General features: G+C 34.9%; 1 protein-coding gene across 3 annotated transcripts in view; it reads left to right on the top strand.

The window, feature by feature from the left end:
- Positions 1 to 16251, top strand: part of WDHD1 (WD repeat and HMG-box DNA binding protein 1) — a 57981-nt gene that overhangs the window by 21455 nt on the left and 20275 nt on the right. For all 3 annotated transcript variants that reach the window (XM_008701752.2, XM_008701745.2, XM_008701755.2), the window contains 8 exons: positions 239 to 331; positions 1139 to 1245; positions 1823 to 1964; positions 4220 to 4430; positions 6971 to 7158; positions 8486 to 8670; positions 11836 to 12077; positions 15225 to 15362. In XM_008701752.2, the coding sequence (XP_008699974.1) occupies positions 239 to 331; positions 1139 to 1245; positions 1823 to 1964; positions 4220 to 4430; positions 6971 to 7158; positions 8486 to 8670; positions 11836 to 12077; positions 15225 to 15362 (1306 nt within the window). The remainder of the gene's footprint in view (positions 1 to 238; positions 332 to 1138; positions 1246 to 1822; positions 1965 to 4219; positions 4431 to 6970; positions 7159 to 8485; positions 8671 to 11835; positions 12078 to 15224; positions 15363 to 16251) is intronic.

Raw genomic sequence — 16251 nt, 5'->3', positions numbered from 1 at the left:
GCTTAGATTCCTGAGAAGTAGTATAAAAAATATGTAACTGAAAGTGCTCTGGTTTTCAGTGCAAGCAATAGAGTGATCACTCATTCTTTGCTTATCAGAATTTTAAGTAATTTTCTGAGTTTTGTTGCCAATTAAGGTAAAATTTTGCTTTTATGTTTCGTAGTCTTATTTGGATGATTTTTTAACTTTTTTCTCTCTAGCGTAAAGTTTTGTTTAAATCATTTATCTTTCCTAATAGTTACTGGCAGTTCCTGTGGAAAAATCTGTTAAACTATATAGAAGAGAAACGTGGAGTAATCAATATGATCTTTCAGATACTTTCATTTCTCAGGTAGGTTTTGTAAGTGAAACTTTCATTAGGCTGCAGGAATATTTCATGCATACTTTGCCTAAGTACAATTGTAGTTAAGTATTGCTGGAAATGGAGAACAACTCCAGATTGTTGTGCATGTGTCCACTTTTTGCCCCTTAGCCGTTCTTCATTTAGCCAGTAACTGGACAGTAGGTAGGTCTTTGCTAGGTCCTATGTGAACTCTCTCCTTGTGAAATTTGATAAGAAAATCTCTTAATTTATAAGAAGTCAAATTTAACCCTAACATAGTATTAGAACATGTTGTTTTCACATTATGAGTAATTAATTAGCCTTTATTGTTAAGTGAGTTTCATTGAGACTAGTGATCATAGACTCTGGAATTTTTAAGCAGGAAAGTTGTTCTGTACTCTCTCTCACTTCTCTTATACATTCCCATTTGGCTCTCAAGGAAACAAGAGGTCCAGTAGGTCAGCAGTGGCTTGATATGGTTCACTTCACTTACTGTGGTTCTTTTCATCTTGATAGCAATGGCTGAGATGATACTTTTTATGATCTCTCTTCTAGGATAATAACAGTTTTTAGATTTTGCTTTTAAAATTGTGCCAGTATAATTTTCTCATGGTAAACAAAATAATAGCTGCTAGTGATAGTTGAATATTACTGAAAAAGAAAGTTAAAAAATAAGCAAACTGTCTTGCCATTTATGAATCAATTTAATTAGGAGCTACACAGAATATGAGTTATAAAAATTTGAATTTGGTAATAAAATAAGTATTTAGTTTCAAATTGTGCAAATTGTTATTTATCAATTGTTTTTCCTCATAGGCCCTAAATGTAGTAACCTGGTCTCCCTGTGGGCAATATTTAGCTGCAGGGAGTATTAATGGTTTAATTATAGTTTGGAATGTGGAAACCAAAGATTGCATGGAAAGGTATGATTCAATGTATCTTTTGTCTTTTTTTTTTTTTTTTTAAGATTTTATTTATTTATTTGACAGAGAGAGAGACAGCCAGTGAGAGAGGGAACGCAAGCAGGGGGAGTAGGAGAGGAAGAAGCAGGCTCGCAGCAGATCAGGGAGCCTGGTGTGGGGCTCGATCCCAGGACCCTAGGATCACGCCCTGAGCCGAAGGCAGACGCTTAACGACTGAGCCACCCAGGTGGCCCTGTCTTTTGTTTTTTCAGCTAATCTCTGTATGCAATGTTGGGCTCAAACTCACGACCCTGAGATGAAGAGTTGGATGCTGTACTGACTGGGTCAGCCAGGCACCCCCTTTTGTCTTTTTTTTTTTTTTTTTTTTTTTTTTTTTTTTGCTTATTTCTATTAGATTTTTGTTTGTTTTATTATGAAACATTTCAAACTTTTGCAATTATTTGATTATTGGAATACAAACGTATAGTTATTAGTTTGTCAGGAGTCATTTAACCTTTTCTAACTGAAATTTACCTAAAGAAATGTATAGTTTATATGCATTTGGTAGTGTTTTAAGAACTCACTTTTTAATTTTTAGGGTGAAGCATGAGAAAGGTTATGCAATTTGTGGTCTGGCATGGCATCCTTCTTGTGGTCGAATAGCTTACACTGATGCGGAAGGAAATCTAGGGCTCCTGGAGAATGTTTGTGAACCCAGTGGAAAGACATCAAGCAGTAAGGTAATAAGTGGAATAGTTTCTTCAAAGTCTTTTGTGGTCATATGGGTTCGGAAAACACCACAAAATAAATTACTTTCTTGGAAAATTACAGTTCATGTTATTATATTAGATGCTCAGTAATGATCTGTCATAAAGAAAACTGTTTAAACTTGTTTAACCTAATGTTTCCTAAATATGTTTTACTGAGAAACTTTTCCCCTCCATATAATGCCTATTAATATTCGTTGTCTTTATAAAGAATACCATTGTGAAGTACTATTTTAGTATCCTGGTGTTCTGGAGATTGTTATTTAAATAAATACAGATAAAACTTAGAGTTAATAACTATAACTTAGTTTAGCCTATAAACCTTTCTGCTCTGAATTAGCTTTAACTCTTAGAGCTACCCTATATTTCTTAATGTTTAGCCATCCGGCCTTACTGAACTGCTTTAAACAGGCCACCTTGTTTTATACAACTCCTTGTTTTTGTTTGTTATTCCTCCTGCCTGGCAGATATACCCAATCATATTTTAAGTGTTGGTTTAGGATTCCAGTTAAAGATCATTCACTTAACACACTCATTTATGTCTACTCAGGTACTGATACCTGAAACACCTAGAAGTAGAAGCATGATGGGAAACTTAAGTTTAGCTTCTCAAAAAGTTGAAAAATTGACTCCAAAGACTGCAGTTGGGGGAAAGTGGAGATACAATTCAGCCTGCCTGACTGAATCTCCCAACGATTCAGAATTTGGTAGCACTAGGCACTTCTAAAAGTGGGGCTGAAAAAAGGAGGGTTGGTTTAATAAACAAGTAGATATCTCCAGTCTCAACATTAGTGTGCATAGCTAGGTAACTGCCTTCCCTCACTGCCATGTATATTCTGGCAGAATGCTGGAGGTTTCTCTAGAAAATGTAAAACAGGAAAGGTCTTTGGTTGGCATACTGGGCACAGATGAGCAGCATTGGGTGGAAGAGGAATACTGTACTGAAAAAGATGAAATGAAAGTGTATATACTTGGATGTTAAAATTCTCAGCTTATTTTTCATACTTGGCTCCTACAGTCTTGTCAGCCAGTCTTACTTAGGCTTTTCAGGCAAGAGATTGGAAGAATTGTCCTTGGGGAATCTGTCCAAGAAAAAAGACCTAAAGATAGAAAAGATTCTTAACTCCAGGAAAAAAATTTATAAAAGGAAGGAAAAGTGATCACAATATACCACATTTATAAAATGAGGATAGGAATAATGTCTACCACCTAGAGTTTTATTGTGAGGATTATATGAATTATGTATAGAATAAAAATGGTCTTTAGCACAGTACTTTGTAAGTTTGGTTTTTTTAATTTATTTACTTGAGAGAGAGAGAGCATAGAGGAAGAGGGAGAAGAAGGCACCCCACTGAACAGGTAGCCTGATGCAGGGCTCGATCCCAGGACTCTGGGATCATGACCTGAGCCGAAAACAGACGCTTAACCGACTGAGCCACCCAGGCACCCCCATAAGTTATTATTTTTATTCAACCATGTTATTATTATTATATTCAGCCATGAATAGCTGTTATTATTTTTATTGTTTTTATTCAACCATGAATAGCATTTACATAGTCATAATAATCTATATTTCAGGGTTGTGAGTTCTAGCCCCACGTTGGGTGTGGAGATTACCCAACAAATATAGTAATGTGATCGCAAAAACTGTTTACAGTAATATCTGGGATCTGCAATGGTAGATTCCACATCTACACTGTTCATATTCCTAAGAATCAGGGATTAACGTTGAATTTCCTTGCCTCCTTTGTCTATTGGTTCTATCCATTTGCTTTCAATAAGCATCAAAAAAAAAAAAAAGCCCACAAAAAAACTAGCTTTAACTGAGATCATTGAAAGCAAACATATCCTACCTAAGCAAAATAAAATAAATTTAAAATAAAAGTGAGAGAATATCTTATAATAAGAGATCTTATAGGAACTTTAGGTGACTTGTCTGGAGAATGACTTTTGAGGAATAAAATCTTGCCCTGTGTTTGGATATATGCAGTATTTCTTTACATATCTGTCCTACACTCCTGTCCCATCCATAGAGTGTAAGGCACTTAAAGTAAGGATTAGGTCTCACATAAATATAAATCCAGTCCTCGTAAGTACATTTATTAATTATTCTTATCAGGGCATTTGCTTACTTGTAAGGTAGAATGTATAGGTACGTATTACAGAATTGCCTTTTGAGTAATTAAATAGTTCACTAATACTTTGTAATTTGTGTTAATTTGTTCAAGGTATCTAGCAGAGTGGAAAAGGATTACAATGATCTTTTTGATGGAGATGATACAAATAATGCTGGCGATTTTCTAAATGACAATGCAGTTGAGACACACTCTTTTACAAAGAGAATTATAAATGATGAGGAAGAGGATGACGACCTCATGCTGGCCTCAGGTCGTCCTAGACAGCGAAGTCACATCCTAGAAGATGATGAAAACTCAGTTGGTATGTATTGACTTTGTGGATATGATGATCCATCCTGTTGATCTTTCCAATTTTTTATTAAGATGATTATTTGAAGTCATTATTAAATTTGTAGAATGTAGCTAACACAGTGTGCATAGAGGGAAATGTATAGTATTAAATACTTGTTGAAAAGGTTTCAAATCTATGATCTAAGCTTCTGCTTTAGCAGATTAGAAAAAGAAGAGGAAATTAAACTCCACAAACTAGCAGAAGGAAGGAAATAAAAACCAATTCAATGATACTGACACCCAAAAAACTTGAAACCAAAAGCTGGTTCTTTGAAAAGATCAGTAAGGTTGTTAAATCTCTATCCTGACTGACCAGAAAGAAAAAGAAGGCACAAATGACTAAGAGAAGTAATGAAAGGGGAGTTATCATCATAGATCCTGTAGACCTATACTATCCAGTATGGTAGCCACTAGCCACCTGGCTATTGAGCACTTGAAATGTGGCTAGTTCAAAATGAGATGTGTTGTAAGTGTAAAATGAAACCAGATTTTGAAGACAGTATGAAAAGAAAGAATGTAAAATATTTTTAGTCCTTTTTTACTTTGAGTACATGTTGAAATTACAATATTTTAATATAGAATAATATTAAAATTAATTAGACCTGGGTTTTTTTTTTTTTACTGTTTAAAATATGGCTACTAGAAAATTTAAAATTATATATGTAAATCATTTCTGTTAGATAGCACTGCTATTAATAACAAAAGAATGAAGGAGAATGTTACGAACAGCTTTGTGCCCATAAATGTAACAACGTTGATAAAATGGACAAAGTCTTTGAAAGATACAAGCTACCAAGCTAACTCAAGAAGAAATAGGTAACCTGAATAGCATAGTTTCTGTTGAAGAAATAGAGATTATAATAAAAAACCTTTAAATAAAATGCCTATTGCAACAATTTGCATACTAAAATAGCACATTTGAGCATTATCAAGTAAAATGCCAAGTACCATTTTATGGTGGTGAATTGTGCTACATTTAAATCATATAGGGTTTTATAGGACAGAAGTCCTCAAATGTTTGGTCTCAGGAGCTCATTACATTCTTAAAAACTTTTGAGGATCCCAAAGAAAATTTTTTGTGGAGTTACAGCTATTGTTATTTACCATATTAGAAACTAAAATTGAGAAATTTTAAAAATACTTTGAAATAACAATAAACTCATTTATATAAACATAAATAACATTTCAAATGAAAAATTTCATAAGAAAAGTGGCATTATTGGGGCGCCTGCTGGCGCAGTCGTTAAGCGTCTGCCTTTGGCTCAGGGCGTGATCCCAGCGTTCTGGGATCGAGCCCCACATCAGGCTCCTCCGCTGGGAGTCTGCTTCTTCCTCTCCCACTCCCCCTGCTTGTGTTCCCTCTCTCGCTGGCTCTCTCTCTCTCTGCCAAATAAATAAATAAATAAAATCTTTTAAAAAAAAAAAGTGGCATTATTTTATCCTTTTGAAAATTTCTTTAATGTCTGGCATAGAAGATGACTTGGATTCTCTGATATGCCTCAGAATTCAGTCTACTGCTATATATGTTGTTTTTGCTTGACGTATGTGTAGAATATTCAGGCTCACATGAACTTGTAGTTTGAAAAGGGAGTATTTTAACAGCCTATTGAAATACTTGTAGATACTCTTCTTTGCTACTGTACCAAAAACTCAACTAACTTGCAATGTGGAATCCAGAAGCTCCAGTGAACATTCCAGCTGTGTTATGTTAAAATCCATTGGTCTGACTTGAATGGATCTTTTAATTTACCATGTTTGATTTTGAAATATATGGATTGGTAATTTGGAAAATACTGGTTCGCTGCAGGTCTGCAGGTCTTTTAATGTTGACACATTATCCGGGATTATATTTGTTAGTATCAAAACTGATCTCATCAGAAGTTTTTAAATATTAGGAAGCAGTCAAGCTTATAGTGACAAAAGTTTTCTAATATTCTGATTTTTGCTTGAAAACTCAAATTTGATCATTGACAACAAACTCTGTCATTCTTCTTAAATGATCAACTTCATTTATTTAAAGAAAATGTTTACCAAATACCAAAGTCTGCATAGCCATAGTTTATCTGGCATTCTTTGAAGTAAAAATGGTGTTCTGTGAAAAAATCAACTAGTTCAGCTTACAACTCCTGCTCAAATGCTTTTTTCTTTTGCGACAGACATCACACTTCTTTATGCACACTCCCATTTTAGCACAGAGAACATTTTTTTTAAAAATCTGTGCATAAGATCAAGATTCAGCAGAATTAATATTTTTACTGCAATTGAGTGATGGTTAACAATGAGTCGACTACTAATACAGATGGGTACCACTGTCTTAATTCATGTTACCACACCAACTTTACCCACTATTGTTTTTGCACCATCACTGTAAATGTTAACATGGTGGAAGAGGCAGATAGCATGTAGTATTATTAAGTATGAATGGAAAAGGTTATTTAGATTTCATAATGCTTTCCTTTTTCCAGATCATTGGTATTTATGATTCTCTAATTATAATTCTTTGTTTTCTAGATGTTACAATGTTAAAAACTGGTTCTAGTCTTCTCAAAGAGGAGGAGGAAGATGATCAAGCAGACAGCATTCATAATGTACCACTTGTAACATCCCAAAGGTCATTTTATGATGGGCCAATGCCAACTCCCCGGCAAAAGCCATTCCAGTCAGGTTCTACACCCATGCATCTCACTCATAGGTTCATGGTAAGCCTTGGATTTACATTTAACTTTAAAATAGTTTTATCTAACTCTTTAACGTGTAAGTATTTTATCTCACTCTAGTTAATTTTGTTTGGTACAAAATATTTTTAAAAACCTTGATTAACTGGCCTGGAGCACTTTGGTTCATTATAATTTTGTGGTTGATTTATTTTATGGTTAACTTACAGTTTTAATCATATTTCAGCCTTACTATTGGAAATCATGTTAAATAAAATTCTGCTTTGCAAAGTGACATAATGAACGTAAGTTAATGTGACTGTATATCTTGCAATATCTCATGACTGTACTTCCAAACTTTATTTCTCATATTTTTATATAGAAGTTTATACTGATTCCAAAACACTAGTTAGAAGGTGTTCTTTGAAGGCAGCTCCTAGTATAATATATTAGAAGGCGATAAGTACTATGGAAAACAAACTATCTGCCTCTTTTCCCCACCTCACCCCACTGGAATATAAACTCCAGAAGGATAAGAGATGTTTCTTTTTTGTTTACTTATAGCACTTAGAAAAAAGTATGGCACAGTAGGCATTAAGAATATATGTCCTAAACAGATGAATGAATATATTAGCTTTTTGTTTTGAAAACTAAAAAGTTTAATATTTTTATTTGTTAGTTATTAGAGGTTTTCCAATGAGGACTTTGCTTGTTGTCCTTTTTGAAAGGTATAGGCCTGGCATAAGTTTGTATGTAAGTATTAAAGGTGATGTTTTATTTCAATAAAACTTTTTATTGCTGTCCGTAATCATCATTAATAGGTCCTGATTTTTTATTGTCAGCTTTCTTATTTATAGTTATTTGTAGGAGAGAAAAGGAAACACTAGGGCCTAGTGTGAGCCTGGTAGTGTATATGGGTGGAAGATAAGTTTTCTAAATGGTATTGATTTATGTTGCCTTAAAATGTATATATTTATTCCTACAATATAAACCAGTTAGTTGGAACAGGAAAATATGCTGTCATTTATATCCATTTTTATAAGTAAATAAATTTTTGAAATATTTCTTTTGGGGAATTTAATGGATTGGTTGTTCAAAATTGTATTTTTTATGGCAGTCATGTAATTTTCAAAATATTAAATGAAATACTCCATTTGCTAGTAAATATTTATGTGTCTTCTCATGAAGAGTGGATAGTAATTGTAGTTCTGATGTCACTACTCTTACTTGACTTTAAAGATAAATGAGCTGTGGTTGCTCCCAGAACTTCAATTTTGATGCAGACGGAATTGTATTTATTAATTTGTACTACTTTACTGATTCAAGGACCTTTAATTTTTCTCAGACTTGTATTTAACCTTAATGTTTGTAGGTGTGGAACTCTATTGGAATTATTCGCTGCTATAATGATGAGCAAGACAATGCCATAGATGTGGAGTTCCATGATACCTCCATACACCATGCAACACACTTATCAAACACTTTGAATTACACAGTAGCAGATCTTTCTTATGAGGCTATTTTGTTGGCATGTGAAAGCACTGATGAACTAGCAAGGTAAATTCCAGATTATTAGGAAGAATTTATCACTGCTGAATTGTTAGATACAGAAGAGTTCCATACATAATACCTCAGAACATGTCTGTTTTTGCCTAATTGTCCTCTCCTTTACATTCTCTAACTACAAATCAAGGTGACATGGGGCGTCTGGGGGACTCAGTCAATTAGGCATCTGACTCTTGATCTCAGCTCAGGTCTTGATCTCAGGATTGTGAATTAAAGCCCTGCATTGGGGGGGAAAAAAAATGACATGACGTAATTCACAATTTGTAATTGTAAGAGAAATTAGAATTAGATAAAACATTATTACTGTTTCATTAGTATTGTAAGATGTACATATAGATGAATATAGTATATTATATAATTACATATATTTATAGAAATAATTATATAATATTTAATATATATTGTAAACAAACAAGCAGTACGGGATTTTTAGAAAATAAAAGTTCCCCCCAGATTCTACTCTCAGATATAACCACTGTTAACAATTTGGTATGTATACTTCTAGATTTCTTTTTGTATAAACCCCTGCCTCCTTTTTAAATTTACTTTATTAGTGTAATTCATGTACAATAAAATGTACCTGTTTTAGGGTATAAAGTTTGATGAATTTTACGAATATTTCTGTATTCAGGTAACCACTGTCACAATCAAAAAATTTTTATTTTTTATTTAAAAATTTTTTTAAACATTTTTAAATTTAAATTCAATAATTAACATATAATGTATTTTTTATTTCAGAGATACAGACCTTTGATTCATCAGTCTTATATAATACCCAGTGCTTATTACATCACATGCCCTCCTTAATGTCCATCACCCAGTTACCCTATCCCCTACCCCCCTACCCTCTAGCAACTCTCAGTTTTTTTCGTATGATTAACAGTCTCTTATGGTATCTCCCTCTTTGGTTTCGTCTTGTTTTATTTTTTCCTGTCTTCCCCTATGATCCTCTGTTTTGTTTCTTAAATTCCACACATCAGTGAGATCATATGATAATTGTCTTTCTCTGATTGACTTATTTCGCTTAGGATAATACCCTGTAGTTACACCACGTCATTGCAAATAGCAAAATTTCATTTTTTGATGGCGCATAATATTTCAGTATGTGTCATCTTTTTTTTTTTTTTTTTAATTTATTTTTTTGTCAGAGAGAAAGAGAAGGAGAGAGAACACAAGCAGGGATGGCAGGCAGAGGGAGAAGCAGGCTTCCCGCTGAGCAAGGAACCCTGATGTGGGACTCGATCCTAGGACACTGGGATCATGACCTGAGCCGAAGGCAGACGCTTAACTGACTGAACCACCCAGGCGTCCCTATAACACATCTCCTTTATCCCTTCATCTGTTGATGGACATCTGGCTCTTTCCATAGTTTGGCTATTGTGGACATTGCTGCTATATTTTTGAGTAATCCTTATACCAGTGTAGGGCTCGAACCCACAACCCCGAGACCAAGAGTCACACACACTACTGACTGAGCCAGCCAGGCACCCCTCAAAATATTTTTTATCACTCAGAAATGTTCTCTTGTATCCCTCTGCAATTAATACCAGGCTTGGACAGCTACTAACCTGGGTTTTTTTCTGGTTTTTTTTGGGGGGGGGAGTTGTCACTATAGATTAGAATTGAAACTTCTTTTAAAAAAGGGAGGGGGCAGAACGATATTTGGTAAGTAGATAGATACATAGACAAAATTATGATGGAAAAGTAGTGGAATGCTGAATGCATATTGTTTTAAAGAAGAAAAAATATTTTTATTCAACTTTCTGTTATTTCAGCCAGATGGCCTTTTCCTGATATCTTTTCTTCAGCTGCTTTTAATGCTTATACACTTGATCATAGATTTTACCAACTCCGAGGTGATTTGAAATTAAAATCCTGATTGGATACATTCGCTTCTTGCTGCTCGGAATGTGGTCCACAAACTAGGGGCATGGGTCACCTGGAAGCTTGTTGAAAACAGAATCTCAGACCCCACCCTGGACCTAAGTCAGAATCTGTGTTTTAATGAGATCCATAGGTAATTGAGTATGCATTAGAGTCTGAGAAACACATTTTAACATTTTAATTGGTTTCCTACTTTATACATTGTAAAATCCACTCAATACTTCATTATTGAATTAAATTAATTGAATTAATTAATTGAATTAATTCAAATTGAATTAAATTAATTAGTTAATTAGTTAATAGACACTGTTGACTCAGTGTCTCCAACTCAAAGCCTTACATAATTAGAACATTCGTTTCCATGTGCAATTTTGATTTCAGATATCTTTCTCTCTTTTCCTGGATATGTTATTTCACAGCTTATATTCAATGTTACTTTTCATTTTAAAATTGAATTTAGGGGTGCCTGGGTGGCTCTATAGGTTAAGTGTCTGCCTTTGGCTCAGGTCATGATCCCAGGGTCCTGGGTTTGAGCCCCGCATTGGGCTCCCTGCTCGGCAGAGAGTCTGCTTCTTCCTCTCCCTTTGCCACTCCCCCTGTCCTGCGCTCACTCTCTCTCTTTCTCTCACTCTCAAATAAACAAATCTTTAAAAAAAATAAAATAAAATTGAATTTAAGATTACTCTTCAGAGAATCAGTACTACCTCTGGTTCCAAATACTATAGTATCTGCATTCCCAAGCTTAGCTTGAATAACTTACATGTATGTATGTATGTGTGCAAAGAAAAAAGACTGGAAACATATCAAATTGTTAGCAGTGGTTGGTGATCTTGCTGGTGGGATTATGTGTGATTGTTTTTCCTTTTTTCCTTTGTTTTCCTATATTAAATTTTTTTGTCAGTGAACTCTAACATTTTGATTCTTCTTCCCTTTTTAAAAATTTAGTTGTGATTTTTCTGTATATTTGCAACCTAGAATCATATTCTGCAGCTTTTGTCTGCCTGTTTTCATTTAACATTAAGTTTGAGCATTTTCCTGTTAATGAAACATTAAGTTATGAGCATTTTCCTGTTAACATGACTGTTAATGGTTTTAATATAGTCCATTTTAAGGATATTCTGTAATTACTTTCTCAGAGCTATTTTTGTATTATTTATGTTTTAATAGAAAAATTAGCTATTTGGTTTTGTCACTGGATATCATGATTAGTTTTATATATATAAAATGTCAAATACGGAAGTTTGATTGTTTCTGTCTTGTTTTAATTTTTAGCAAGCTTCACTGTCTGCACTTTAGTTCTTGGGATTCAAGCAAAGAGTGGATCGTAGACATGCCTCCAAATGAAGATATTGAAACCATATGTCTTGGTCTGGGATGGGCAGCTGCTGCCACCAGTGCTATGCTCCTTCGACTGTTCACTATTGGAGGTGTTCAGAAAGAGGTGTTCAGTCTTCCTGGGCCTGTAGTATCAATGGCAGGACATGGAGAACAGCTTTTCATTGTTTATCATAGAGGTAGATATTTTTTCTAGTCTTTTATTATTTTACCAAGACCTGAAGTAAAATGAAAATTACTCGAGTTTTTTTTCTGTTTCTCTTATTTTGTTTTGGGTTATATACCTCCTTTTGCATTCATTTTAGTATTTGAATTAGTGTAATCTTTGTACAGAATTTTGTTGTATTCACTAATAGCAATGAAAATGAAAATACTTTATTTGTAGGAAAACTGTATTGTAGAAAGAATTCCAAGGTTAGTTACTTCCATGTTTAAATCTTATAAGAATTTTCAGAGCTTAAATGCCTCAAAAAATAAACTAACTTGTAGTATGCAGGACCAAGACAGTTTGAATATGACTTAAAAAGTTGCTGCTTCCTTTTCTTCACTTCATATTCTGCGTCAGTCCCCACCAGTATGTGTCAAGACTGATTTTATCAAGATTATTGATATGGGGCAGGCGACCTTCATCTCAGGGCCATGAGTTCAAGCCCCATGTTGGGCCTAGAGCTTACTTAAAAAAAAAAAAAGATTACTGATAATCTTTTTATGCTTATTTTTTTGGTAATGTCATTGGGAACACTGTTTTTCTATTTTTTAAAAATTTTATTTAAATTCAAGTTAAATAGTGTAGTATTGGTTTCAGGAGTAGAATTTAGTGATTCATCACTTACATATAACCCCCAGTACTCGTCCCATCAAGTGCCCTCTTTAATACCCATCACCCATTTAACCCATCCCCTTGCCCACCTCCCCTTCCATCAACCCTCAGTTTGTTCTCTTAATTACAGAGTCTCTTACGGTTTGCCTCCCCCTCTGTTTTTACCTTATTTTATTTTTCCTTCCCTTCCCCTATGTTCATCTGTTGGGTTTCTTAAATTCCACGTGTGTGAAATCATATGATATTTATCTTTCTCTGACTGACCTATTTCGCTTAGCACAATACACTCTAGTTCCATCTTTCTCTCTTTTTTTAAATTTTAATTCCAGCATAGTTAAAATACAGTGTTATATTAGTTCCAGGTGTACAATATAATGATTCAGCGATTCCATTCATCACCCAGTGCTCACCACAACAGGTGCACTCCTTAATCCCCATCACCTATTTTACCCATCCGCCACCCAGCACTTTCCTTTCTTGGATTCTGTGGCATCACTCCAGATGTTTTTCTTACTGATAACTCCTTCAGCTATTCTTCTGGCTGGTCCTCCTATATCAGCCTCTTAGCTGGAGTGCTCCAGGACTCTGTCACAGCCCTTCTTCTCTAGTACCCTCTCTAGATGAGGAGCTTTCAGTCTTTTGACTGTTGTCCCTAATAAGAAGTATGTTCTACATTGCTATCCTGTACATATCTGCAAATGTAACAAATAAAAGGCTCATGGACAACATTTACTCTTTAATTTCAGTTTTCTGTAAAGATCTTTTTTATATATTTATTTATTTATTTGACACAGAGAGAGAGAGAGAGAGAGAGCACAGCAGGGGGAGCAGCAGGCAGAGGGAGAGGAGAAGCAGGCTCCCCGCTGAGCAAGGAGCCTGATGCGGGGCTGGATCCCAGGACCTTGGGATCCTGACCTGAGTTGAAGGCAGACACTTAACCAACTTAGCCACGCAGGCGCCCCTAATTTCAGTTTTCTTTAAATACTGTTTGCAACTTTGAATTGATTTTATAACTCAGCTCAAAAATTCAGTTTGAGAAATTACCCTGGGATATCTCCTCAAGGCCTGTGGCTTTAAATACATCTGTGTGTCCGTGACTTATATCTCCTTGTATCTACAGACTTACGTATCCAGTGGCCACTTGAAATCTCTGTACAATTTTGATACACATTTCAAACTTAACTTGGTCATAATAAAACCTTTGGGTTTTTGTTTTTGTTTTTTACCTTCCACCTTGCCTTTTACTTAGTTTTCCCCATCTGAGTAAATGGCATACTATTAACCCAGCCACTCAGGGCAGAAATGAATCATGAATTCTTCTCTTTCCCTCGCCGCCCCCCCACATCAGCCCTATCAGTGAAGTCATATCACCGTGTCAGTTCTATTGAGTAAAACATTCCAAACCGTGTTTTCATCTCCTCCACTAAAACCCCAGTCCAACCCAGATGTCTTCTCTTGGACCAGTAGCCCTGTAACTGGCTTGTTAGCTTCAATCCTTGCCTTCCACAGTCCATTCTCCATATAACAGCCTGAATGATCTTTTAAAAACAAATCAGAATACATCTCTCTTCTGCTCAAATTCCTCTGATGACTTCCCATTGCTTTAGAATAAAAATCAAACTTTTTATCACAGCTAGCAAGGTTCTACGTGATCTGACCTTTGCCTGCCTCTTCAACTTCATCTCTTGCCACTTTTTCTTATTATTTTCTTATTATTCATTCTAGCCATGCTAGCTTCTTTGTGTTCTTCAAATTTACCAAGCTTGTTCCCATTTTAGGACCTTTTCATTAGCTGATTCTTCTGTTTACTCTATTACAGCTCTTTCCACTAACTAACTTACAATTTACATCTCAACTAAATTTCACTTTCTCAAAGAGGCCACCTCTGACTCTCCAGTCTAAAGTAACCACTCAGTCTGACACTCTATCACATTATTATTTTATTTTATTTTATTTTTTTTAAAGATTTTATTTATTCGACAGAGATAGAGACAGCCAGCGAGAGAGGGAACACAAGCAGGGGGAGTGGGAGAGGAAGAAGCAGGCTCCTAGCAGAGGAGCCTGATGTGGGGCTCGACCCCAGAACGCCGGGATCACGCCCTGAGCCGAAGGCAGACGCTTAACCGCTGTGCCACCCAGGCGCCCCCACATTATTATTTTAATTCTTTGATAACATTTTGCATTTTTTTTTCTTTTTCAAAGTTAGTCTCCTCCTACTTGAATATAAATTTCATGAGGACATGTCTTTGCCACTGTAGCCCTAGTACCTGGCACATAGTAAGCTCTTTGTAAATATTTCTTGAGTGAGTGAATTACTCCTTAATACCACTTTATATAAATAGTCCTTGTAACATAGTATTCTGCTTCTAATACCTGAATGGTACCTCAGTCAGGTGGTTTATCCATAAAAAGTAGTGCTAGTTAATATAAGAATTTATCACAAAATCAATTCACAGAAGGTACTCTGGCCTTTGATACCTCATTTCTATTTATATATTCTTACTAGGTGCAGGATTTGATGGTGATCAGTGCCTTGGAGTTCAACTGCTAGAGCTGGGGAAAAAGAAAAAACAAATTTTACATGGTGATCCTCTTCCTCTTACAAGGAAATCCTACCTAGTATGGGTTGGATTTTCAGCTGAAGGCAAGATAAACTCATTTATTTATATTAAAGACATTTTTTCAAGTAGAAATTGTTCCATTGTTTTATTCCTAATTTTTTTAAAGATAAATTGTCTATATTGTACGTTTAAATTTCTTTACTATGTTGGCAGTGGGAAACTGGAATTGTTAGGCAAGGTAGCCATTGCTTTTATGTATAAGACCTGTTCATGTGAATTTTGGTTAGAAAACATACAAAGAGTGAAATACATTTCTCTACAAGTATGCTATACATAACAAGGAGAGTGGTGAAGGTTTGGCTTTTCCAGCAGATTCTACGCAAAAAATAGGAAATTTCAGCAGCTGCACTCTCTACTACAGTAACCACATGCGGCTGTTGAGCACTTGAAATGTGGGTAATCCAGACTGAGATGTGCTATAAGTATAAAATACTCCAAATTGTGAAGGCTTAGTATAAAAAAAGAAAAATCTCAGTAGTTATTTTATGTTGATTACATGTTAAAATCATAATATTTTGGATATATTGGATTTAATAAAATATATTATTAAAATTAACTTCACTTTTTCCCCCTTTCTTCATGTGGCACTAAGAAATGAAAAATTACATTTGTACACTCATTTAATAGTGGCTTATGACTGATGATGATTTGAAGTGCCTTATTTTAAGGTACCTGTTAGCCCCGTTTCCTGGCTCAACTATTTCCGTTGGAGATTCATGTCCTTCAGTTATATTTTTGGAAACTCCAGTTTGTCTTTAAAAAAATCAACCATTTCTAGATGTGTTTTCTAGTGGGGTATTAATTGGTCATTTATATTCTAATAATGTGACCATTAATAATTTCCATTCATATAGCTTTATTTTTTTCCCCAGTTACTAGTCGGATCTAGACTTGAGGAGCATGCCGTTTGCA

Source organism: Ursus maritimus, unplaced genomic scaffold (genome assembly GCF_017311325.1).
Source record: "Ursus maritimus isolate PB19 unplaced genomic scaffold, ASM1731132v1 scaffold_25, whole genome shotgun sequence".
Lineage (NCBI taxonomy): Eukaryota > Metazoa > Chordata > Mammalia > Carnivora > Ursidae > Ursus > Ursus maritimus.
This window is presented reverse-complemented; position numbering and strand designations above follow the sequence as displayed.